The 27839-nt window shown below is 32.1% G+C and overlaps 1 protein-coding gene across 1 annotated transcript in view; it reads left to right on the top strand.

The window, feature by feature from the left end:
• NDUFS4 (NADH:ubiquinone oxidoreductase subunit S4) overlaps positions 1 to 27839 on the top strand; it is a 149768-nt gene that overhangs the window by 60402 nt on the left and 61527 nt on the right. The window contains exon 2 of the mRNA XM_051990666.1: positions 4635 to 4713. Coding sequence (XP_051846626.1) covers positions 4635 to 4713 — 79 coding nt within the window. The remainder of the gene's footprint in view (positions 1 to 4634; positions 4714 to 27839) is intronic.

Raw genomic sequence — 27839 nt, forward strand, 5'->3', positions numbered from 1 at the left:
TTGAGTTCCTGCAGGAAAATGTTGGCTGAGTCTAGTTATCTGATGTAAAATTCAGTCACAACATTATTTTGCTTAAAGTCATATGGGGAACAGATTTGTGGTTCAACATAAGGAGGAACTTTATAATAATTATAGCTTTTCAAAAAAATGAAATAAAATGATCATTACTTCACAAAGCATATTGGCAGTGGAAACATTTAAGCACAGATTGAATGGCTAACCCTATCCCTAATCTGACATGAAGTTTCAGAGGAGATTCTAATGACAGGTAAAGTTCTAAAGTCCCTTTCAAATTGAAAATTATGATTTTACATTGATGGTCATCAGGGGTCTCACTTTGAGCAGAACCTGTCACTTTAAAGATATATATAGCCTGAAGATGTAATAAAATAGGTATAATACCTCTGTACTTAAATTTCTGGCCCTGTCCTGACAATTCATAACTTTGCAGCATTGATGCTATAGGGTTTTTCTGTAGTACTGATGAGATGTCATGACTCCCAGACAGTTTTGGTTCCTGAAGGTTTGCCATAGCACTGGCTAGTTTGTGCTATCTGATCAAACTTCTGTAGTGTGAAATCTGAGTCTGTACAAAGCACTAGAAGGGGTGAGGAGGAAAGGAGAAATAGGGATTTGTTGCAAATCAGTGTCATATCTTTGTCTCACTCAAAGAGATAGCCTTTCTCCTTGCCAAGGCACAATCTTTTATAATTACAAAGTTGTGTGGTTTCCATCCCATCTTTACCAAATGGTCCCCCTTATCGTCTCCACTCTTTCACTAATTTTCATCCTTCCCTATCTATTGGTTCTTAAAAAAAAATTCCCATGTCTCCCTCATACTTAGAAAGCCTTCATTTGATCTATTTTACTAGCTAGCTTCCTTTATATCTCCATTCTTATGGTAAAGTCTTCCAGAATAAAATCCTTATTTCCTTTTTTTCTTCTCACTCTCTTCTTAATTCTCTTGCAGTCTCATTTCCAGCCTTATTATTCAACTAAAACTATTCTCTTCAAAATTGCTAATGATTTGAACTGTCAAATGTAATAGCCTGTTTTCCATCCTCATCCCCTTTGATCTCCTGAAGACTTTGGCATTGTTGATTGCCCTCTTTTTCTAAATACTCTTATTTCTCTAGATTTTCAAGAAATTGCTTATTTCTAGTTCTTCTTTTCCTGTCTGACCTCTTTTCCTTTACTGGATGTTTATCCAAGTCACATATCCTGTCTATGGATATCTTTTAAGACTATTGCCTGGGCTCTTCTGTCCTCTCTATAATATTTCGCTTGGTAATATCAGCAGTTTCCATGGATTCACTTAGCATCTTTTATGATTTTCCCATCTATTTATCCCAGTCTTAACCTCTCTTCTAGCATCCATTCTTGAACCTCGAAATTCCCATTGCACATATTGAATTGAATGTCCCATAGATAGCTTAAACAACATGTTTTGTCTCTCTCACATCCAAACTATACAACCTTGGTTTGATTACAACCTATCAGTACCCTTAGGAGTTCTTTTAAGATTTCCAAGTAACAAGTAAGTTGCCAATGTACATTGGTAAGAGGAATTGTTGTTCCTCCTAGAATTTCCTATTTTGGTGAATCCATTGGCCAAGCTAATGAATAAATGAATGTATGCATGCTAATGAATGAATTAATGCAGACTGGAGATATTCAACTGCTACTGCTTTTAAAAATATCTAATTATAGAAAAATAGAATTAGACTTAAAAGGGATACAGCTTTTTAAATAAAATAACTCAAGATTCAGTTTCCTAATATTGCTAAGAAATGATATAAACTAAATTTATCTTTATAGAAAATATTATTTCAAAATAGAACATGGAATTAAATGAATAAATACTTTGAATGTTTTGTCAAAAAACAAACAAGCAAACCCAACATACTTTAGTAAGACTTCATTGAAATTGTGTCTTCCTAATGATTTAAATCTAATTTGCCATCTGTGGATCCAGAATGACTATATTAAATAGTTCCAAAGAGTATACAATTTTGATCCACTCTTTTATCATTTATGTTAGTTGATTTCAATTTTTGATTGAATCTTTCAAAAATTAAACTATTATTTTTTTCTCTTCTGAATTTTGTATCTCTACTGTCCCTTAACAAGAACTGCTTTCTCCCTTTTGTAAATACAGATTTGCCATTAAACCAATTTTACTAGTTCTACTTAGTTAAGAGACAGCAAAATGGATAAATAGAGCTGACATTATAGTTTAAAATAACTGGGATTTAGTCCCATTTCTTGGCACATATTGACTACTACCTCAGTGCCCTAGGTTAATGCTATGGAAAGTTTCTAAGATTTTGGCTTGCCTCAGTAGAAGCTTCTTCCTTGTTGGGTCCTGAAACCCTAATACCAGCCCTTATCCCTAGTCTTTATATTTGCTAAAAAATGCCTTTCTTTGTTTTTTTTTCTTTTGTTTTTTATTGTTTCCTTCCTTATTACCTTACAGCTCTTACATTTCATATTTTGAGGTTTTTGTCCAGCCTTAATATATATATTTTTAAGTCTTTCTCATGGGAGAGGAATTAATCTTTTACTTGATACCAGAGGGTAGAACTAAGGGTAGTTGCAAAGAGGGAAACTCAGAATAAATTTCTAATTGCTAGCAATTAGAGTTTCTTTGAAATAGAAATATGCTATTTGGTGCTCCCTCAATGGAGATCTTGTAAAGTTTAAGTGCCCAGTTCCTGGCTTTGTTGTAAAAATGATTCTTTTTCTGTTAGTGAATGTGCTGTATACTTAGATGGCTGCTGAAATTGCTTCCAATGCTAAAGTTCTCTGATTGATGAATCCCTACTACCAACTTTGGAGGGCTATGTTCCCATGAAAAATTATATTTAATATTCTGATGTCTCTACTTACACTAAAGACATTATTTTAAAATTAGTTTAATCAAGATATACTATATATTAGATCTTTAAGTTGTATATCTTTAAAATCCATATTGAGTAAATTCTTAAGCAGTAAAATTTCCAAAATGATATCTTCTTCCCACATTAGACTTTAGAAATAGACAAGACTACAAAATAGGTCATGGTATTTTTGTCTCCTTCAAATATACATATTAAAAAAATGGAGGCCTAGTTTATAACTTCTTTAATGTGATAGTTTTAATATTGGATACTTATAATGAATCATAGATAACAATAAACTATATGAACCTAATTTGAGATAGAATCACCTCCAAATTTTTGTACATTGTAAGTGAAACAATTTTGCATTATCAGTAATCATATCTGAAGTTATATTTGTGTAACATGAATTTCCTTCAAGCAGATCATATATTTATTGAAAATTCAAATTTTCAAATTTGAATTCAAATATATTTACTGAAAGTTGAATTTTACACAGTGCAATACTACTTAATATCTCTTATAATATTATAAATAGTTATGTTTGTATGTGTGTATATATATACATGTATATGTATGCAAATTTATATACATATATGTATATAGTGTTTTCTGGTGTAAATTTATTGTTTTTCATTTGATATATTAAATGGTAATTTTATATATCTATGATCATTTTATTTTCTGAAAGAAATATTTATGAATATTTGTAATTAATTTAGAGAAATATAAAATGTTAATATTCTAGTCAGTCCATAAACATTGATTAAGCACCTAATATAGTAAAAATGAGGCATATAAAAAGAGCTTTAGTTTAGTGAAGGAAACCACAATTAACAATTATGAATAAACAAACATTATGCTGCATAAATAAGAGAAGGAAATCTTTAAGATTAAGTGACTCTGGAAAATAGTATTAAAAATAACTGTCAATAAGCCAAATATCCATGGCAGTTCACTAAGAGAAAATATAAAATATTCTTGAAATAGGAAATTTTAGTTTTAAAAAATTATTTTGAAGATAATGTAAAGGAGCTAGTGTTTTTTTTTAAAATACTGAAAATTTTCCCTTCATCTATTACAGTATCTGATAATGATCCATTTTATATTTGACAAGTGTATCATTTGTTTAGAAGTTATATTAAAATGGTTTTTGTTTGAAGACTACACATTCTTGTTTCAATTTCATTTCTGAATTTTTAACAACTAAACTTTTGAATCAAAGTAGTTGTTAGTTGTTCTATTAAAATAATTGTGAAGGTTGTACTTTGTTGGACTATCTTGTTTTTTTAATTCTGATGAAAAAGTTTTTCACTTTTAATATCCCATTATAAAGCTATATAGTTGTATTTTACTCTTAAGATTTTTTCCTTCTGATGCCATCATTTAAGGATCAGAGTTCCAGAATAGTTGCTTCAGCTTTTTATTTTCTGTCTTTTCGTGACAGACTAGCTACTGTACATTCACATAGAGCAGTACAGTCCTTGCCACTGGCAGTCTCTCTATGTGACACAGAGCTTGTAGACTGACATAAAGTTCAGCCTGTTGTGAACTGTTAAGTGGGAGCCTGCCAAAAACTCAGCAGACAGAACTAATTGGGGAGAAAAAGGATTTTTGTGCCCTCATCTTTCCTCTTTCATTTTTTTTTTTTTTTACAAGACGGATATTGTTAAAGTAACTTGTTTATGTAAGATTTGTCTGCCTCTATTTTCTCATTGCATGAATCATTTTTTAACTTCAAGTCTTACACTGCAGGTCACTGAGCACTTCCACATGGAGGCTGGCAAAGGACCAAGCTCAAGACACGCAACTCATCACAGTTGATGAAAAATTGGTAAGTTTTTTTGTTTTGTTTTGTTTTTAACAACATACTATTATGATTCTGCCTTCAGGTTATTTCTGCATAATAAGCATTCAGCATGGTATTCTGTGCTTCTTAAGGAAAAAAATATAAATTTTAACTTCCAGATTTGTAGTATACTTTAAACAGAAACATTAGTAAACCACAAGAAGATAATCTGTGTATAAAAGTACCATACGCAGTCACAAACACATATATTAGGCAACACGTATGAGTTGTGAAAGGCCTAGATCTTAGTGGTTATATTGTGGTCAAGTTGCAGTGAGTAATTGATTTTGTTTTTGTTTTATAAATGTACTATTTTTTAATTCCTTAGTTTATGCATCCATTTAATGGAATTGCAATATATTTGCCATTACTTAAAAAATCAAATGTATTAAGTTTTCCTTTTTTTAAAAGAAGTAAAGTTTAAAGAACTATGCAAAGTTATTGTTTCTGTATACATACCTCATTTCTGCATATGCATGAAGGTTAGATTACAACTAGAAACAAATGCACAACATTCTTCTGTTAATCAGTAGCAGATTAGAATTTTGGCATCAGTCTCTTATAAAATTTTTCAATGTGTGGTCCGTTACTTTAGATGCAACCTGATATTTATGCTTATATTCTACAATGGCATAATTTTTGTAAAGCTTCCAAGACTTCTGGTGAAAATGTGTCATAGCATAAACCTGTTTTTCATTGTATTTTTGAATTACTGTTATGGAATACATGAATGTATTACTTGATTATTCCCTGTTTGTTTTTTAGCCATATATTACTCACCTTTGAGCAGGAAAAGATACCTAAAATATTTAAAGCAGAATGCTGGAAGTTTACATTCAGAATTTAAAGTTCCTGAAGTATAACAAATGTACTTGGACATTTAAATAATGAATATTTAGGATCTTGTGTTTAGCATATTATGTCCAAAAGTCAGACTTCATGTACTTGACTTTATTAGTTTAGAGAAATTTAAAACTGATGAATTAAAATAATATGCATACAGATATAATATGTGTTTATAAATTAAAATGTAGCATTTTAAATTTTGTATAGATTATAATGTCATGTTAATTTTACATAAAAGCAGTACTCAGAAATAGCTTTTGACTTGTCCTTAGAATCAAACATAATTCATGCCCTATAAAGGTTAATACCAATTGTGCTTTAGTTTTATAATATTCTTGTGTTCCTGGATATGTAGCTTGAATTTACTATATTTAGTTTATAAACTTTGGGATGATACTATTTTTCTCATTTCACAAATGTCACTAAATAAATTAGATTGAAGTCAGCAAACATTTATTGAATACATGTTATATACCATATGTTTTATCTGCTTTCTAAGGTGCATAAAAGTATTTAAAATTTTTCATCCTGCTATTCAGTGGCCTATTCTGTGTTATGATTATTTTTAATGCTTTGTTGAAGTCATTATTTTACAACCGTTATTGTTTTTTGTACATACATCTATCAAACCGTTTTTTTCCTGAAATATGATTTAAAATTAATTTGAATTTTTCTTGCTTTTGTTTGGTTTTTACCTTTATATTTATTCAGGTTAATAAATATAAATATTTTATGTTATTGATATATCTTTCCCATCTGTGAAGTGATGACATTGTACTAAGTTAGGAATTCTTAACTTTTTGTGCCATGCACCCCATTGGCAATATTGAATTTTAGGAAAATTTTAGGAAAAAATGTTTTTGAATGCACAAAGTAAAATATATAGACTTACAAAGGAAATCTGTTATATTGAATTAATTATTAAAAATCATTTTATAAAAAAAAGACAAGTTCACATGCAGAGTGCTAATAAAAATCCATGGACTACATATTCCTTACAAGCTTTTTTAGTTCTAAATCCTTTGTTCTAAATAGCAACTGTTTCTATTTAGACCAGAAATGGTCATTGGATTTTTTTTCTTTTGATTAGGTTAAAGAGTCTATTTTTGCCTCAGTTCTTACCTAGTCTTAATGACTAAATTAATGTTGGCTCAGTCAAGGTGAAACCCTAACTTAAAAAAGTCACGGCCTAGTTATCCTGATCTATATCTGGCCACTGGATCCAGATGACTCTGGAAGAGAAAATGAGGCAGGTGACTTTGCACAGCTCACTTTCACTTAAATCCAAGTCACTTGCATTTCATGGTATTATCTCTCTGATGTCATGGTCCTTTTCAAGAATGAAGGATCAACAACAATAAGAACAGAACAATAGAACAGAATTCTATAATAGAATTGTTCACAGAATCTCAAAACTTGGGAATTGTCAAATCTAAATCATGTGAGAAAAGAATTCCTTCTTGATAGGTGATTGTATAGCCTTTATGGATCCTTTTTTATGGAAGGGGAAACCTATTGTCTCTTAAAATAGTCAATTCTACTTCTTGGACACATATGGAAACTAAGATAAATTAAATAACTTGCTAAGAGTTACATAGGTAGTAAATGTCTGAAGCTAATTTTGAACTCAGGAAGATGAGTCTTCTTTATTCCATGCTTGCTGCTCTACTATACCATCTAATTGCTCAAGTAGATTTGAAAATCATTAGCTTAGAAGATGGTAATTGAATTCCCGAGAGCTGATAAAATCACCAAATTGAAGTAGTAAATGAAGGAGAAGAGGCCAGGGCCCAGGGCAGAGCCTGTGGAACACCTATCGTTAACAGGCTTTACCTGGATGAAAGTCCAGCAGAGAAAATGTGAAAGGATGGTTAGAGTAGCTGGTAGGAGAACCTAGAAGAGAGTTTTCCCACAAAAACCTAGAAATAAGAGAGTATGGAAGAAAGAAGTGTATAGTTGACAATGTTAAAGCTTCCAGTAGGTCAAGATGTGTGAGGATTGAAGAAAGGCCATTAGATTTGACAAGCAGTTATATTTGATTTGTGAATTCAGAATATGTATTGCATAATGTTAAGAGAGTGAGAGAAAAGGAATAAAATAGAGGAAATCAATTGTAGACAGCCTTCTCAGAGAGCTTAGCCACAAAAGGCTATTGAGAAGATATGAAATGATAGCTAGCAGAGATAGATAGATGCAATGAATTTTTTTTGTTTTTTTGAAGTTAATGAGACATGGGGCATGTTTTTAGGGTGTAGGGAAGCAATCAGTACAAGGCAGAGATTGAATATTGAGTAGAGATGATAGAAAGGGCAAACTGTTGGACAAGTCACTGAAATAGGCAAGGAGAAGAATCACTTCCTTTTGTGAGACTAGGAAAAGAGATAGTGGCAAAAGGCACCTGAATGATGTGAGGTGAGGACAGAAAAAAAGAGAGTCCTAAAAAAGAGAGCCCTTGGCTAAGGGTCTTACTATTTTTAGTAAAATATCAAGCAAGGTTATTAGCTAAAAGATTAAGAGAAAGAGCCATGAGGAGCTTGAGGAAAAATAAAAAGGTTTGGAAGAGCCACTGTAGTGAATGAAGAGTGAGGTAATTAGGGAAGTGTAAAATAATTGCATTGTAACTGAGGAATCCAGTTAAGCTTATCTAAATTTGTAAGGAATCAAATCAGCACAGTTTTGTGATTTTATCTTAAATGTCTTCTTGACCAGTTGGAGATTTTCTAAAGATGACTTTTCTTCTTTTCTGTGAAAGAGAGAAGAGAGGAATGGTAGCTCTCCTTTTGCAACAGGAGAAAGAAACTTGACTTTACCCCAAAGGCAAGAACTGGTTCTAGGGGAATAGTATTTTTCTTCTTCCTCTAAGAAGCTGGAAATTAGGCAGAAAATTTAGCAGGATAGAATACTATTTCTCCTTTTACCTCAAAGGAAGAAGGCTGGTATAGAATAGCATTTTCTCTTCTCAACAAAAGGCAAAGTTCTTTTAAAAGGAATTTTTTTAGTTATTGTGGATGAGATATTTGATGACGGTTTATTTTCAGCTTTTAAAAAACATAAAGAAGTACCTAGCATGCATAAAACATCAGTTCTCAGGAAACATGCACTTGTATTAATGACCTCTTTGCCAGACTTCTGTTCCCACACTTTAGGTACATAAACAACCTTTAGTAATTCGTCCCCACTTTGTTCTTCAGATCATAAGCCTTCAACAAGAAAAGCATACAAAGTCTTTATGTTATAAAGATTTTAAAGTCTTTAAAAAACTTACTTGGGAACATAGTTTTATAATTATTTTGTACCCCATACACTTATAGGTAGTACTTCTCATAGGTTTTAAAGAAAATATATAAATTATTATTTTTATGGCCCTTAGCTTTTGTTGAATATGAAGACGGGTGCTTTTCTTTACCCACGTACATACTTCATTAAGAGGGTAACTGTTTTATGTCTTGCATTCTCCATATTCTTTCTTCTAGCATTTTTAATGAATGTTTAAGTGTAGTGATCTTGCTTACTATTTTTTACATTAACTTCTACTGTGAAACAAATATTTGTAGCTTTTTTAAAAATTAAGATTGTCTATGAGTCAGGCACAGTGATATATATTTATGATTTTCAGTAGTCTTAAATTTTAAAATGCTTCACTCCTATGTCATATTTGCTTTATATTTACTTATCACTAATATCAGACAAGTATATTTATTTATACTACTGAAAAGACTATTAGAAGGCTGCCATTTTACTTGTAATAGTTAACAAAATATTGTCATTAATTTATTCTTAGCATATCACTTAATTTAAAATCTTCATGTTACTGGAATTCTTGCTAAATACCAGTGGTTATAGAGGGTGTACAGGTTTCTAACTGTATTTTCTTGTAATTTCCTATGTAATTATTTTAAGGTTAGTAGCACCATACATTTAAATTGTTAAAGGACATCCATCTGTAGAGGGTAGCAGATCTAGTTTTATACATGCAAGTTTAACACATAAGTTTTACTTAAAACAGTCTAATGGTTTTTTGTTTATTGTTAAGTATAAAATTGTTTTATTTTGTTTTTTAAAGAATTGGGGGTAAGGAAGGAGGTGTCATTTATAATCAATTATACTCTTCAACAATGAAATTTATTTTAAATAATATGACCCCTTTTGAAAGTGTTTTTAGTAGGTAGATAGATATGAAATGTCATTACCAGTTATTGTTATTAATTAGTGTACTTTGTTTCATGGCAAGTAGGTCCTTTTTAGTTAAAATAATGCCTGACTTTAGACTTGCTACTTGCTTTTTTTTTTTTTTTTTTAATAGAAGTAATTGCTATTAGATTAAGCAAGTAACACAAGTAGTAAGCTCAACTGGCTGGGTAGTAATACTGCTTTTCAAAAGAATGTCTGCAGGCAATGCATTATCTACTATCAGAAAACTTTTTCTCCCACTAATAATTCTAATAAAGACATGCTTGTTTTATGATTAGAATAGCTTTTATGAATGTGCCTGATTTTAACAAGCTTTCAAAAATAGAAAAAATGGTTTTTTTTCCTGCTTAAATATGCTTATGTTGCTTTTGTTTTTGAATATAAAGATCTTGAAGTTAATAACCAGTTTTTTAAAAAGGATACAAGATAGAATAATTAGTTTTAAAGAGGTGATGGGAAAAGATTATAAACTAAATTTAATGGCTTAGGTTTGCTTTGACTATTGGAATTTTTTTTTTTTAAATAAGGGTCAGTTTTCTTTTGGTGTATGGTAGCGGTATCTCTGGTAGATTATTGGAAGGGGGAGTGTCTGCTACGATTGGGCTTATACAACCCCTTCGCATCTCAAGTGTCTGTTTTGTCTGGACTTTCCTCACGCAGCATTCTTGTGCAAAAATGTCAAGGCTTTAGTCTGGAGCACTGGGTCAAAGGATATGTCTCTTTGAAGGGGAGACAGGAGTTTTTTATGTTTTATTCACTAAGTAGTATTTCATTTTACATCAAAGAATAGCAGCCTTGAAGAGCCTACCATGGTGGCAGTTTAGCATGTGTTTTTTTTTCTTTAAAAACTTTTACTAAATATTAAAAAAAAAAGATATTCCTGAGACTTTTTCCAGCCTACAAATATGTGTGTGTTCAGAAATGAAATAGTCCAAATGGAAGAAAAAGTAATTTTCACTGGAAAGTTAAATTTGGGGTGAAAATTTGGACCAAAATGATCATTTTAAGTCTGGTAGATTTTTATGCCATACATTATCTATTGGGGGAAAAAAAAAAGGTGAGTGAAACTTTAGAATCTTGGCTTTAACTCAGTACAGAAAAGAGGGACAATTCCTTGGGACAAGAACAATTTAGGGCAAAACAATTATTCTTTAAGACTTTGGGATCACCATTTGGTATTTTAAGATTAATCATTGTTTATGATCACTATAAAAAAATTACAAGATAAGGAAAAGATGAGACTTCAATAAAAGTAGATTAAAAAATTAAAAAACTGTTTTGCTAAATAATGAGTAGGATGAGAGGTATGAATTCTATTACTGTTAATAATTAATTTTTTAGTGTAGAACATTAAGTAAAGTTTTTTTAATTTTGAATATTTTCTGTTAGAGAACTGATTTTACATAATTAGCATGCATATACATATTTTTTCTGAGTGACCCATTTTATGAATGAAATTTTTTTTTTAAACCATTGATCAGATCGCATAAATCAAGATTATCAGATTCTTTAACTGGTAACAATGTTTCTGTCATAATTATTTGATTTTTAATTTTATTTAGAAAGATAGCATTTATAATTAATGTACAACTCTTAATTATCTTCATAGAAGTAAATTTTAACATGTATTTCTCATTATCATATATTTTTACAGTCTTAATTAAAAATGCACTTATTTGCCTCATCAAACTGTGTAGAATGAATTATCTACAAAATTACCTAAAAGTAAATGAATATATTTTGTATATTGATATACATAAAGATATATATATAGAGAGAGAGTATTAAGATAACTACTAAAGCTAGAAAGTCTTTAAAAAACTTACTTGGGAACATAGTTTTATAATTATTTTGTATCCCATACACCTATAGGTAGTACTTCTCATCATATATATATAGTATTAAGATAACTACTAAAGCTAGAAAAAGAAAATAAGATTTTACATTTAGACCAAAACCAAGAAACCTTTGGCATGTGAATTAGAGAATTATTCCCCTGTATTAAAATAAAAAAGGAACAAAAGCTCTTTCCCCTAAAGTATTCATCCATCTCTTTTATCATTGGTACTTAAACAATTAAAGCAGTATTTTTCCTCTTTGTTCTTGCTTGGAACACATGAACAAATGACACTGCTGGAGAACTGAACTGGAATGTTTTATCTGTTGAAAGCTTAAAAGTCCTGTGTACCAATTAGCCAAATACAGTGAAGGTTTAAATTGTTAATAGCCACAACGTCTTTAATGCATAGATCTGTAGTACTCTTTAGAACAGTTCTTTATTGTCTATCTCTTTTAAGGAGAGTAATTGTGTCATTTCTTTTCTTGCTTTTAACTACCTGCTGTGTATGGAAATTCTTCATGTTATTTTGCACTTACTTTCAATATTAAAAATTCTTACATACTATTTATTAAGTAGGAGTTTTGATTTTCACAATGTGGAGGCCAGATAATTATTTGTATGTTAGGCTTTGATTTTAAGATGATGGATTTTTTTTTAAGAAGTTGTTACTATAGCCCTTCTTAGTAATTAAGAATTCATTCCCACAACTACATTGATTTAAAATATTTATTATAAGATATGTTGTGGTGATAAAAAAAGCATTGGCATAAATTTTAGGGCTAGACAAAACTGCATATTATCTAGTTCAACCCTTATATTGAGATTTATGTATGTGTGTATATAAAAAAAATTACAAACATAGATAACAAAGAGCAGGGGGCCAATATGGTAAAAGAGAAGAGAATCCTTGAAGGATAAGAAGTGTGGGACAAGACAGGAAGACCTGTAGGATCTTAGATTTAAATGGAAGGGCGCCTAAGTGGACATTAATATCTAGAGAAGGATGTGATTTGCCAAAATCACCCAGGTAATAGTGACATTTATGACATAGAAAGTAACCTTAGAAACTGTAGGAATTGGTAAGTAGGAGAGACTGGGACTATAGGGAAAGGCTTGTTGCAGGGGATATTTGTGGTTAGTCTTTCAGGAAACTAAGGATTTTAGGACGTTAGTATGAGGATGGAGAGTATTTTAAGACAACAAAGATGGCAAGTACAGAGACACAAATAGGGGAGGGAGATATTGTGTGATTGAGGGCAATGGTGTATGTATATGGAAAAATAAAAGATGTGGAGGAAAAAAATGACAAGATTTGGTCATCAATTGGATAGAGTGGGAGTACAGATAAAGAGTCAGGTGTGGCTCTAACCTTCTGATAGTTGAGTAGCTGTCATCTGTAAATGGAGATTAAATATGTTATTGTGGGTTACAAAAGGCAGAAGTAGGAGCATTGAGTAGAAATTACAGAGAGGAAAATTGCAGTTCAGCATAAAAAAAAACTTCATAATTAGAGATTTAAAAAAATACAGTGATCTCTCTTGGGTATAAGGAGCTGTTCCATATTAGAGATTCATTAAGGAAAGAATTCTTACTTAAAATATGACCATGACTGGCATCTGAGGTCATTTCCAACCTGGAAATTTTGTTGTTTTCTTGTGTCTTTGGATAAATCCAATAAATTGTACACAATTAGAACTCATTAATTAGGATTCCTGATTAATGTATTTGTATATGTCCCAGTAGACAACAGAGTGCTTTGTAGAGTGTACGCTTATTTATTTGTTGAATTGACTAGCTTGCTTTGGAAGGTGCTTATGCCTGTTTTCACACATAAATATTAATATATGTGTATTTTTGTATGTGGAATATGTGTTGTGTGTGTGTATTATATATACACACACACACACATAAACACACATATTCACTTATTCAAATATGTGCTGTATATGCATGTATTTGTTCCATATATTTTTAAACTTATTTAATGATTGATTATGGTTGATTTATTTTTTGAAAAATAACACTATAACTTAGGTGGATTAGCTAGATAATGCCAAAACTCAGGAATTCATAAAAAGTTCCATATAAATGGTTAAAAAAGAAAAGAAAAGGTCTGTTTTTATTATTTTTACTTTGTAAATTCCATTTTTTTCATTTAGAAAACAGTAGTATTTTGAGAAAATAATCTTTTGAGAAAATAAACTCCATAACAAATCATTTCATATGTTTAAAAAGAAATTTGAGGGAAATTGAGTTCAAAGTGATTACTGATAAAGACTGGAAATGTCTTTATCCTTAATGCTTAGTAACTGACTCTTGGTTTAGCTGCTGTCCCTCAAGTAGGTGCTGATTAAGTTTTATGTATCTGGGCTTTCAAAATCCACCTAAATTAATGCTAAATATAATGGCTTCAAAGATATTTGGAAAGACTTGTATGTATTGATATAGAAAAAAGTAAATAGAATCATAAGAACATATATAATAACTATTCAAACATATCTCCAGTCTTTCCTTTTTCCCCCAATCTCATTTTTCTCTTCTCTTCCTTTCTGTATCCCTTCTTTTTCTTTTGCTATTCTCTTCCTTTTGCTTCTTATCTTCAGATATCTAAGGAAGCTGTAGTTTGACTAATCTGAAGAAAAGGAAGGAAAGTAGCAGAAGTTACTATCTGATTCTTTCATTGCTGTTACTAGATGGGTTTAATCTATGCTCAGGTGTTAGTAATTAGGAGTATAGAGTTGATAAGTAGGACCAGCAATGTGATCATTGTTTTGGTGATTTATTCAACAAGAAAATATTGAATCCCACATAAAAGGACAATGAAATATTGTTCTCATTGTTACAGGATTTGTATCAGTTCAGCAGTAATTTAGGAACTTTTATTCCACTAGATTTGGTGAACATTACATAGATAATAAGTAACAATATTCCTTCAGAGCCATCCATGTTTTATTCCTAAATACTAGAATTTCACATCTTGCAAATGTGCTTTTTATGCTTTGTGCTTCCTTGAGTAAGTCGTTAACATATAATTGTTGGTTTAATTTAAATCCTGGCCTTAAACTGATTCTTAAATTAAACTTGCTAATTCAATAGAATTAGAGCCATGAATTCTGGTTGTTTTTGTGGGGGTGGGATGGAGTGGGGGGAGTTTGTATTCTTCTATATTAATCTAATGAGTTGCTCTCTGTTCTTCATGTTTGCCATATTCTCTTCTTCAAAACCTTATTTGACTTACTTCTAATTAGATTCAGATCAACCTCTTATAACTTTTTACTTTTGGGCTGAGCCTTCTCAGGCCAGTCCTTGGGTAGTTTAGGTTTACTATTGAAACAAAATGAGAGACTTACAGATTATTCAGTTAAGAAAAAGAGAATTACCTTACCTAGCTGTTTCAGGAGAAGGATATTCAACAAAGATAAACTTTGGGGGTGTCTTGACTTGATTCAGTTAAATGATGCTCCTTTGATTAATTTGCTTGGGAAAAGGAGATACTATTACATATTATATTTTAAATTGAGCTCTATTAATAATATAAAAGATCACATCATTTTAAAAAACAACTAAAGGAGAATGAAAGGAGGCATGTACTTTCAGATATATGATTTGGGAATAAGTATGTAATGAAAAAAAGATAGAAAAAATCCCAAAAGAAAAAAATTGATGGTTTTGATTATATAAAATAAAAATACTTTTATAGAAACAAAATTCACATAGTTAGAATAAGATGAAGCTCCTCCTAATATAGTCCATTTTATATTCAGTTCTCAAAGTGATCTTAAAGTATAAGTCTTACCCATGTCACTCTTCTAGTCAAGAAACTTCAATGGCCCAAGGACTAAACACAAAACTCTTGATTCCTTTTTAAAGTCCCTTGTATTTTTTGTCCTTTATTACCTTTTCCATCTTATTAACACTTGATTCCCTGCCATGTTCTCTATGATTGAATAATCGTTCTTCTTGCTTTTCTTCTTACAGAATCCTCTACTTCCTGATTTTGTACCTTTTTACACTAGCTGTCCTCCATGCCTAGAATGTGTCCTTTAAGCCTCAACTTAAATCATATAAGTTGCAAGAGGCTTTTCTTAGTGGGCTTCTGCACCCCTACATATGCCATACTTCTGAAATTACTTTTTATTTATTATTTCTTATCTTGTATGTACATAATAAAGCAGTAAACTCTTGTTGACTAACAAGATTTCAAAAAAATCTTAGCATCAGATATTTCAGACAAAAGTTTTAGATTCAGGAGATAAACACAATTGATATAAATATGTAGGAAGAATTCCATGAGATAATAAATGATTATAGACTAACATAATTTCTCTATGTTACTAGTAAAGCACAGCAGCAAGAGATAGAAAGATAAATTCCTTTTAAAATAATTGTAGACAGGTTTTGAATTAGAATTCTGTTTTCATATTCAAAATGTAAAGTATTTAATGGAAAAGACCACTTAAAATTTTTTTCTTATATCCTTTTTTTAAATCTCCATTTTCTTCTTTAAAATTTTTTTTTTTAAATTAAAGCTTTTTATTTACAAAACATATGCATGGGTAATTTTTCAACATTGACCCTTGCAAAGCCTTCTGTTCCAAATTATCCCCTCCTCCCCAACCCTTCCTCTAATTGACAGGTAGTCCAATACATGTTAAATATGTTAAAATATATATTAAATACAATATATCTATACATATTTATACAATTATCTTGCTGCACAATTTGGATTGGGGGCAGGTAAGTGGTGTAATGAAAAAATAGAGCACCAGTCCTGAAGTCAGGAGGACCTGAGTTCAAATATGACCTCAGACACTTAATATTTCCTGGCTGTGTGATCCTGGGCAAGTCACTTAACTCCAATTGTCTCAGCAAAAAAAGAAAAGAAAAATCGGATCAAGAAGGAGGAAGAAAAAACTGGGAAAGAAAACAAAATGCAAGCAAACAGCAACAGAGAGAGTGAGAATACAATGTTGTGGTCCACACTCAGCTCCCACCAGTCCTCTCTTTGGCTATAGATGGCTCTCTTCATCACTGAACAATTGGAATTGGTTTGAATCATCTCATTGTTGAAGCGAGCATCCATCAGAATCGATCATTATATAGTATTATTGTTGCAGTGTATAATGGTCTCCTAGTTCTGCTCATTTCACTTAGCATCAGTTTATGTAAGTCTCTCCAGGTCTCTGAAATCATCCTGCTGGTCATTTCTTACAGAACAATAGTATTCCATAACATTCATATACCATAACTTATTCAGCCATTCTCCAATTGATAAACATCCATTCAGTTTCCAGTTTCTTGCCATTACAAAAAGGGCTGCCACAAACATTTCCCTTTCTCTCCTTTAAGATCTCTTTGGGATATAAGGCCAGTAGAAACACTGTTGCATCAAAGGATATGCACAGTTTGATAGCTTTTTGAACATAGTTCCAGATTGCTTTCCAAGTGGTTGGATCCTTTCACATTCCACCAACAATGTATCAGTGTCCCAGTTTTCCCACATCCCTCTAACATTGATCATTATCTTTTCCTGTCATCTTAGCCAATCTGACAGGTGTGTAGTGGTATGTCAAAGTTTTCTTAATTTGCATTTCTCTGCTGATTTTGCAAATTTTTGTTCCTAAATTGATGCTTAAGAGTAAGTTTCAGTAATACTGTAAATCATTATGAGAGGAGAGGATACAAATCTTCCCACGAGTTATTAGCCATTTTTCTGACCACAGTAAATTACAAATAAATTCAAAATACAAAACAGCTTTTAGACTTGTCAGACCAAGTTATCCCCTTTGCCTTTTCTGTGTATGGTTAAGTGGCTCTTAGTGACCTCAGTTTACCTCTCCTGATGATTCTCAGATCTACTTATCCAACCCTGATTTTGCTACTTATCTCCTGGCATGCATCTTCAGTTTTTTTCTGGATACCTTGAAATAGATATTCTGTAGACGTCCCAAATTCAGTATCCAAAACTGACCATATCTTTCCTCCTCAACTCTCTCTTCTTCCCAAATTCCCTACTACTAAAAAAGATACGATCATACTCTTTAGTCATCTAGGCGCCATGCTGAACTTGTCACACTCTTATGCCCCCCCCATCCAATCTTTTGTCAAGTATTATTAATTCTGTCTTCATAATATCTCTCATCTATGACCTCTTCTTTCTTCTAATTCTTCTATTACTTAAGTGCAGTCTCTCATTTCCTCATGCCTAGACTATTGCAGGAGGTTGCTGTTTGGTCTGCCTGACACAATCTTCTCCTCACTACATTCCATTTCATCCTTTGCTCACTTATTAAGATGATCTTTCTGAAGTGAATATTCATAGAAGATTAGTACCATGGATAGAAAATTCTTCTGGTTTTTTTAGTGATTCAAGACTAACAAAAGTTATAAGAAGAGGAGGAGAAGTATAATGGTACTTTTCAGTTTACAAAATGCTTTGCATACATAAACAAATTTGATTAAATATGTAAACATTAAATATATTCTTATTTTAAAGAAAAAAGTTGAGGATCAGAAAGGTTAAATGATTAGTCTGGTTACAGAGTTGGTAAACATTAGTGACAGGATTTCATTCATTCAATAAGCTACGCAACAAATCCCAGCAGTTTCATATTACCTTCAGGATCAAATATAAAATCTTCTGTTTTATGTTCAAAATCTGTCATAACCTACTTTCCAACCACCATTTTTCAACTCTTCTGTTATGCTTTATTCTCTTTTCGTGTACTCTATCATCTAGTAACATTGGCTTCCTTATACTGTTCCTTTCATAAGACATTCAATCTCTGGACATTTTTCATTGAGTGTCCCCCAATCTCTAGATTGTCTCTAGATCCAGACATCTACTTACAGATATTTCTTGTTCTGAACACCCACCTCTAAAAACTTCTAGAGCTAGACATCCACTTCTAGAAACTTGTAGATCTGGATATCCACATCTCGATGCTTCTAGATCCAGACACCCACTTCTTCTTCATCCACTTTTCTTTTTCATATATGCCTCCTGGATTCTTTGACCGCTTTCTAGTACTAGCTACAATCCTACCTTTTGCAGTAAGCCTTTCTTACGGGTTTCCCTAAATTCTGGTGCCTTTTCTCTACTGATTATTTCCAGTATTTTTTATAGTTGTTGTGTGTTGTCCTCTTCATTAGACTGAGAACTTCTTGAAAGCAATGAACATCTCCTAGCATTTTTTACCTTTCTTACTTTCTATCCTTGGTGCTTAGCATGTGGTATCTTGCATGTTACCCAACTGGTAAAAAGGGAGGAAAAAGGAGACAGTTTTTATATTACAAACTTTATAATGTTAAACTTTTATGAACTTTAATTGTTAATCTTTGTCCAATGACCATTGACCGACACTTTTAGAGAAACTGACATTCTTTTTATCATTCTTGCTATGAATGAAATAAGAAAGTATGTTATAGCCTGGCCTTAAGTCAGTCCAGTTTTGTTTACATCAGGCTTGTCATTGGAATAAAATAAAACATTCTTAGATCATTTAACAGACAATAAGAGGAGTTTGTTAGCCATAGCATGGAGAAAAGTCTCAGCAAGGACATGGCTCCAATTTAGGTAAACATAGTAGATAGCTTTTTTTTTTTTTTTCTTACCATGTGGAAATACATTTTTGTCTGCAGGGTGTGTTTGCTGTGGTTACACTAACTGAATATTAACCAAGTCACAAAAGCAGTGACTTCTTATGAATTGACCTTTTATACCCTGTATAACCAGTAGGCTTTCTACTGTGTCACTGTGCCCTCTGGTCAAGTAGGGACAAATGAAGATTATGTGGGATAATGATAAATAGCTCAAAGAGGCAGTATAGTATTGTAGAAGGAACATTGAATTTGGAGATCAGAGTTCAAATTCTGTCTCTAGTGTTTACAACTTTGTGACTATGGACAAGTAATTTAGCCTTTCTGAGCCTTAATTTCCTCTTTAAAATGAGAATATCTTTAATGCTTACACATTGTATCAAATTTGTTCATCTATACAAAGTACTTTGTAACCTGACTTTGTAATCTTATTACCACTACTACTTCTACTACCATTTTTGTTACTCTTGAAATATTAAAAGAACTTATATATGAATATAAATTAGAATCTAGCAAAGAAAATATGCTGAAATTGCAGTCTGTTTCACTGGAGAACACCTGCCCCATTGAAGGGAAGGGAAGATGTGTTTATATAGCACCTACAATGTGCCAGGCGCGGGTGCTAAATCCTTTATAAATTTTATCTCATTTGGTCATCAGCACAACCCTGTGAGGTATGTGTTGTTGTTTTTCTCACTTTACTATTCAGGTAATTGAGGCAAATAGAGGCTGAGTGATTTACCAGGGTCATATAGCTAAGAAGCGTCGGAAACTGGATTTAAATTTAGGTCTTCCAAACCTCAGATTCAGTGCTTGATCTATGGCAGCATTAAGTTGTTTCAGTGAAATCAAAGACCCATCAAAGTGTTATTAATATTAATAACTCATTTATTTAGTACTTTGAGATTTATTAAATCGCTTTCCTCCAAGAATGCTGTGAGGTAGATAAGATAGGTATTATTGCTCCATTTATAGATAAGGCAACTGTGGTTCAAAGAGGTTAAAGGCCTATGGTCACATGGCAAATTATTTGTTAAATATCAGACCTGAGAAACAAAGGATTTTTCCTTACTATCTTTTCACTATGTCACATGACTGTCCAATCCAGTGTAGCTTTTGACCTATATTCTTCTGAAGAACTATTTCTGTAGTCTATTCACATTTGTTTTAATATCATCTGGGCTTTGTTTAAAAGGAAAAAAAAAAAGCACTTAGGCAGTTTTAATGATTTTCTAATTCTTCAGAATCATTTTGTTCTGGGAAAATGTCCTGAAAGCTTTTGAAAGCAGAATCAATTACAGGAAACTCTTGTTAGGCTGATAAGCAAGTGGAATTTTCTATTAACCAAAATATTTTCTGAGCAAGAACTATTTCAGTGTTCATTCACTATGCAATTTAGCCATAAGAATGATGTAGATTGATTCCTCACAAGTAAACTTCCCAATATCCTGCTCAGATTTTTTCACTTATTTGCTCAGAAACCTTCAGCAGTTGAATAAAAGCATAGTATGGTACTGTAGTTCAGTAGTACAACTCCTTAACCTAGTATACAAGGCCTGTCACAATCTAACTCCAGCTTAACTTTCGAGCCTTATTTCATAACACTTTATTATATCACAAACCCTTTTTCCTATTTCCTGTTTTTAATCTTTTTTTATCTTGCCCTTTTCCATCTCTTTGCCTATGTTTATGTTGTCCGCCATTCCTATAATGGATTCCATTCCTTCCCCCATTTCTCCATGTTGGTCAAGTATCATATAAACATGAAGCCTTCTCTGATTCCTCCAAATAAATGGAATACTTATTTCCTTTTAGAATTTGCCATTACACTTTAGCTCTCTCCTTTGAACTAATCATGGCTTATCATGGTAAAGACTGTCTTGTTTTATCTTTTATCTTTAGTTTCTACCATAGTACTTTGTATTCAATTAGGCATTTAGTAAATTGTTTAATTGAATTGAAGGGGCTTATATTCTATTCACAATTAATTTTCAGTCATTTAACATATGAAATTATTTTTAACAGTAAAAAAGTAAATGTAAATTCTTCTTTAAATCAGAAATTACTTTTAGATTTTGCAGATTTTTAGAGTTTTAATTGTGAGCATTAATTGTGAGTTGATTAAATGGCTTATATTGTACTTTTCCAAGAATGTAATTGTAATATGGATCTGAGGAAATAAAGGACTTCTTCTATGTTCTTCAAGACCAAACTCATAATTTTTCATCCATAAAGTCTTCTGAATTCACTTTGACCTTTCATTTTTAAAATCAGAGCACTTGTTTTTATACAATTCATTTAATTCACACAAGACTTTTAACTTTCAATATGTTGTTAAATTCATATAACTTTTTAACTTTTTCATTATTAATTTTTTTCAAATCTTTGGTTTTTCCAGATTGAATGAAGAATTATATGATTGTTCAGATTACAGAATTATATGATTATTCAATTGAAATGGACCTCAGAGACCATCACTCCCACCTACATACCCACTGAATGAATTCCATCTCTTACTTTCACAAGAAATGTGAAGACTTAGAGCCTCATTGATTGAGCTAATTTAATGTCATTTGTGGCAGACAATTCTAATTGTTAGGAAGGTTTTCCTTTTTAATCATAAATCTTGTCTTTAACTTTTATCATTTACTTTTCATTCTTTTCTTTCAAGAAATGCAAAGAAATCTGATTCTTCTTTCATATAATAGTTCTTCAAAAAGGAATATCAATTATATTTTCTATATATATTCTTTTCTAAATTGATCATCCTTGAACCCTTTAACTGACATACAGCCTTATTCCTAGTATTTTTACCTGTATATGTTTTATATATATATATATATAAAACATATAAATAAATAAATAAAAATGTATGTGTGTGTGTGTGTGTGTGTATATATATATATATATATATAAAATTTATAATATAATGGGTAAAGTAAAATGTTGGAATATCACTGATGTTGAACATAAATTATGCTTGCTAGTACCCTCCAGGAAACAAAACTAGCATGTGAGATATTTGGGCGCCAAAATGTGGTGATCTTCTTCTTTTAAAATAAGTAGGATAGTTCTCTCTGGAGGAGAGGGTAGGTTTCTCCGGGGAGGTTTTCTTGGAGGCAGCTTTAGTATCAGTTCAGATCAATAATTACCCCAAATGCAGCCAGGTGATAAAAGTTCAGATCTTTTATTATCTCCAATATAGCCCGGTTAGCTTAGCGGTCTATCTCTCTGCTTAGTTCCAAGAGCTCTTGCAGTTTTGTCCTTTGCTTCTGCCTCTGCTTTCTTCAGCCTTCAATCAGCTCCAAGTTGAATCTGCCTTGCCTCTGAGAGAGGGCTTCTGGCTCTCAATCTCCCAAAGTGCTCTGTGTCTGCACCAGAGTGCTCCTCTCCAATCCAGCTGAGCTCTCTTCTGCCACCAGCCAGCCAAGTGGAAAATATTCCTTCTTGCCTCGGAGAGAGGGCTTCTGGCGTAATTCTGCTGAAATCTGACCGAGAGCCTCTGTTTGTTTCTTTTATACAAGAAGGAGGAATTGTGGGATATGAGAGAGAGGGATTATAGGTTTTCTCCCATAGTGCTCTCTGGCCCTAAGAGCTTTAAGGGAGGAGTGAATTCACAAAATTACAAAGTTTACTTTGTGAATCTGGCATACTTGTGAACTCCGATGAGTAAAGGTGTAAACACAAGCATTGTATCAATTAGTTCTACTTAGTACCTTGTTTCAGGTTCTGGCCCAAAACATCTTTTTGTAAGATCAGATCAATAATCTATCAACTCTAATGAGTTAGAAGTTTGTAAAGATTCCAACAGGGAGCCACAAGGAGTTTGGTGAAACAAAACATAAAACTCTTTGACTATCTTTGCTCAAAAAAAATTCCTTCAAACAGTGTTCATATGACATTGTTTCAGGTCTCTTTACCTATGTTCTAAGTGTATCCTGACTGTGTTCTAGTGAATCTGTTTTTTTCCTAAAATGTTACATCCAGAACTGAACGCAGTATTTCATGATTATTATATCACAGATCCAGAATGCTACACTTCTGTCAATGAAGCTTTAGACCCAACTAGCTTTTTAAATTATAATAGTATTCTATTGATTTAGAACTTCCCCAAACTCCTATAGGATCCTATAGGATCCTAAGGACAAAAGTATTGTGTGCACTATCAGAGTGTTTATAGTCTCATAATAGTCTATCCTTTCAAGTTCAAGGGCAAGGATAATAGCACTTAATGTGTTTTTTAAAAAATAGTAGAGGGAGAGACTTGCCTGAGCTCTCTCAAATACCCCTTCAAACAGTGTGTAAAAAGTGCCTCTAAACAGATTCTGAAGTAGCAAAACCAACAAAAGAATGGAAGGATACAATTTACCAGGCCGCAACAACTTAGAAGATCTGCAGGAAAGGTCTGTTTCATTGGGTTGAGCACACTCCAGCATAGACTATGCCCTGGCAAGTTGGTAACAGATCTTGGGCAGTTAGCCAGCAGTAGCAGCTTCCAGAGCTCTGAGCCCACAAATTGAACAACAAGTCACAAGGAGATTACAGAGAATTCTTTGGCGGCACTGGGAGCAAGACTCGTATTAACCATGTTATATATATTTTTTATATATATATACACACATACACAAACACACACGTGTATATATATATATATATATATATAAAATAAGCAGTCCTTTACATGTTAACTAGGTTACAGTATATCCTAGATACAGTATATGTGTGCAGAACTGTACAGTTCACTTGTTGCACAAGAAGAATTAGATTCAGAAGGTAAAAATAACCTGGGAAGAAAAACAAAAATGCAAGTAATCCACATTAATTTCCCAATGTTCCTTCTCTGGGTGTAGCTGATTCTGTCCATCATTGATCAATTGGAACTGAGTTAGATCTTCTCTCTTTTTTTTTTTTTAACAACTTTTTATTGATAGAACCCATGCTGAGTTAGATCTTCTCTTTGTCAAAGATATCCACTTCCATCAGAATACATCCTCATACAGTATTGTTGTTGAAGTGTTTAATGATCTCCTGTCTCTGCTCATTTCACTCAGCATCAGTTCATGTAAGTCTTTCCAAGCCTCTCTGTGTTCATTCTGCTGGTCATTTCTTACAGAACAATAATATTCCATAACATTCATATACCACAATTTACCCAGCCATTCTCCAATTGATGGGCATCCACTCAGTTTCCAGTTTCTAGCCACTACAAAAAGGGCTGCCACAAACATTTTGGCACATACAGGTCCCTTTCCCTTCTTTAGTATCTCTTTGTGATATAAGCCCAGTACTAACACTGTTGGATCAAAGGATATGCACAGTTTGATAATTTTGGGGCATAATTCCAAATTGCTCTCCAGAATGGTTGGATTCGTTCACAACTCCACCAACAATGTATCCCAGTTTTCCCACATCCCCTCCAACATTCATCATTATTTTTTCCTATCATCTTAGCCAATCTGACAGGTGTGTAGTGGTATCTCAGAGTTGTCTTAATTTGCATTTCTCTGATCAATAGTGATTTGGAGCATCTTTTCATATGACTAGAAATAGTTTCAATTTCATCATCTGAAAATTGTCTGTTCATATCCTTTGACCATTTATCAATTGGAGAATGGCTTGATTTCTTATATATTAGAGTCAATTCTCTATATATTTTGGAAATGAGGCCTTTATCAGAACCTTTAACTGTAAAAATGTTTTCCCAGTTTATTGTTTCCCTTCTAATCTTGTTTACATTAGTTTTGTTTGTACAAAGGCCTTTTAATTTGATATAATCAAAATTTTCTATTTTGTGATCAGTAATGATCTCTAGTTCTTCTTTGGACACAAATTCCTTCCTCTTCCACAAGTCTGAGAGGTAAACTATCCTATGTTCCTCTAATTTATTTATAATCTCATTCTTTATGCCTAAATCATGGACCCATTTTGATCTTATCTTGGTATACAATGTTAAGTGTGGGTCCATGCCTAGTTTCTGCCATACTAATTTCCAGTTTTCCCAGCAGTTTTTGTCAAATAGTGAATTCTTATCCCAAAAGTTGGGATCTTTGGGTTTATCAAACAGTAGATTGCTTTAGTTATTGACTATTTTGTCCTATGAATCTAACCTATTCCACTGATCAACTAATCTATTTCTTAGTCAATACCAATTGGTTTTGGTGACTGCTGCTTTGTAATATAGTTTTAAATCAGGTACAGGTAGGCCAACTTCATTTGATATTTTTTTTTCATTAGTTCTCTTGAAATTCTTGACCTTTTGTTCCTCCATATGAATTTTGTTGTTAATTTTCTCATTAAAATAGTTTCTTGGGAATCTGATTGGTATAGCATTAAATAAATAGATTAGTCTAGGTAGTCTTGTCATCTTTATTATATTCGCTTGGCCTATCTAAGAACACTTAATATTTTCCCAGTTATTTAAATCTGACTTTATTTATGTGGAAAGTGTTTTGTAATTTTGCTCATGTAATTCCTGACTTTCCTATGGTCGCTAGATTCCCAAATATTTTATGCTGTTGACAGTTATTTTGAATGGAATTTCTCTTTGTATCTCTTGCTGTTGGATTTTTTTGGTGATATATAAAAATGCTGAGGATTTACATGGATTGATTTTGTATCCTGCAACTTTGCTAAGTTGTGAATTATTTCTAATAGGTTTTTAGTAGAATATCTGGGTTCTCTAAGTATACCATCATATCATCTGCAAAGAGTGATAATTTGGTTTCCTCATTACTTACTCTAATTCCTTTAATCTTTTTCTCAACTCTTATTGCCAAAGTTAGCGTTTCTAATACAATATTGAATAATGTGATAGTGGGTAACCTTGTTTCACTCCTGATTTTACTGGGAATGGTTCCAGCTTATCCCCATTACATATGATGTTTATTGATGATTTTAAATAGATGCTCCTGACTATTTTAAGGAAAACTCCATTTATTCCTATACTCGACAGTGTTTTCAATAGGAATGGATGTTGGATTTTATCAAATGCTTTTTCTGCATCTATTGAGATGATCATATGTTTTTTGTTAATTTGGTTATTAATATGGTCAATTATACTAATAGTTTCCTAATATTGAACCAACCCTGTATTCCTGGTATAAATCCTACTTGATAATGGTATATTATCCTGGGGATGATTTTCTGTAGTCTTTTTGCTAATATCTTATTTAAGATTTTAGTATCAATATTCATTAGGGAGATTAGTCTATAATTTTCTTTCTCTGTTTTCAACCTACCTGTTTTAGGTATCAGTACCATGTCTATGTCATAAAAGGAATTTAGTAGAACGCCTTTATTCCCTATTTTTTCAAATAGTTTATATAGCATTGGGACTAATTGTTCTTTAAATGTTTGGTAGAATTCACATGTAAATCCATCTGGTCCTGGGGATTTTTTCTTAGGGAGTTGATTAATAGCTTGTTCTATTTCTTTTTCTGAAATGGGACTATTTAAGCAATTTACTTTCTCCTCTGTTAATCTAGGAAGCCTATATTTTTGGAGGTAGTCATCCATTTCACTTAGGTTATCAAATTTATTGGCATAAAGTTGGGCAAAGTAACTCCTTATTATTGTTCTAATTTCCTCTTCATTTTTAAGACTAACAATTTGATTTTTCTCTTTTCCTTTTTCTAATCAGATTTACCAAAGGTTTATCTATTTTATTGGTTTTGTCATAAAACCAACTCAGTTTTATTTATTAAATCTATAGGTTTTTTTTAACTTTCAATATTAATTTCTCCTTTCAATTTTAGAATTTCAAGTTTAGTATTTGATTGGGTGTTTTTAATTTGGTCTTTTTCTAGCTTTTTAAGTTGCAAGCCCAATTCTTTGATCTTCTCTTTCTCTATTTTATTCAAGTAAGCCTCTAAAGATATAAAATTTCCCCTTAGTGCCACTTTGGTTGCATCCTACACATTTTGGTGTGACATCTCATTATTGTCATTTTCATAGGTAAAGTTATTAGTTATGTCTATGATTTGCTGTTTCACCCAATCATTCTTTAGTATGAGATTATTTAGTTTCTAATTATTTTTTGGTCTCTTTTCCCCTGGCTTTTTATTGAATGTAATTTTCATGGCATTGTGATCTGAAAAGGATGTATTTACTATTTCTGCCTTTCTGCATTTGAATTTGAGGTTTTTATGTCCTAATATATGGTCAGTTTTTATATAGGTTCCATGAACTGCTGAGAAGAAAGTGTACTCCTTTCTGTCTCCATTTAGTTTTCTCCAAAGATCTATCATACCTAACTTTTCTACTATTCTATTTATCTCTTTGGCTTTTCTTATTTATTTTGTGGTTTGATTTATCTAATTCTGAGAGTGCAAGGTTGAGGTCTCCCACTGTTATATTTTTGGTGTCTATTTCTTGTTTGATATTGCTTCATTATGTATACTAACCTTTAGCAAGCTATAGTGTCCTTCCTTATCTCTTTTAATTAGATCAATTTTTGCTTTTGCTTGATCTAAGATAAGGATGGCTACCTCTGCTTTTTTTATTCACCTGAAGCATAGTAGATTCTGCTCCAGCCTTTTACCTTTATTCTGTATGTATCGCCCTGCTTCAGGTTTGTTTCCTGTAAACAGAATTGTAGGATTCTGGCTTTTAATCCAGTCTGCTATCTGCTTCTTCT

Source organism: Antechinus flavipes, chromosome 1 (assembly GCF_016432865.1).
Source record: "Antechinus flavipes isolate AdamAnt ecotype Samford, QLD, Australia chromosome 1, AdamAnt_v2, whole genome shotgun sequence".
NCBI lineage: Eukaryota > Metazoa > Chordata > Mammalia > Dasyuromorphia > Dasyuridae > Antechinus > Antechinus flavipes.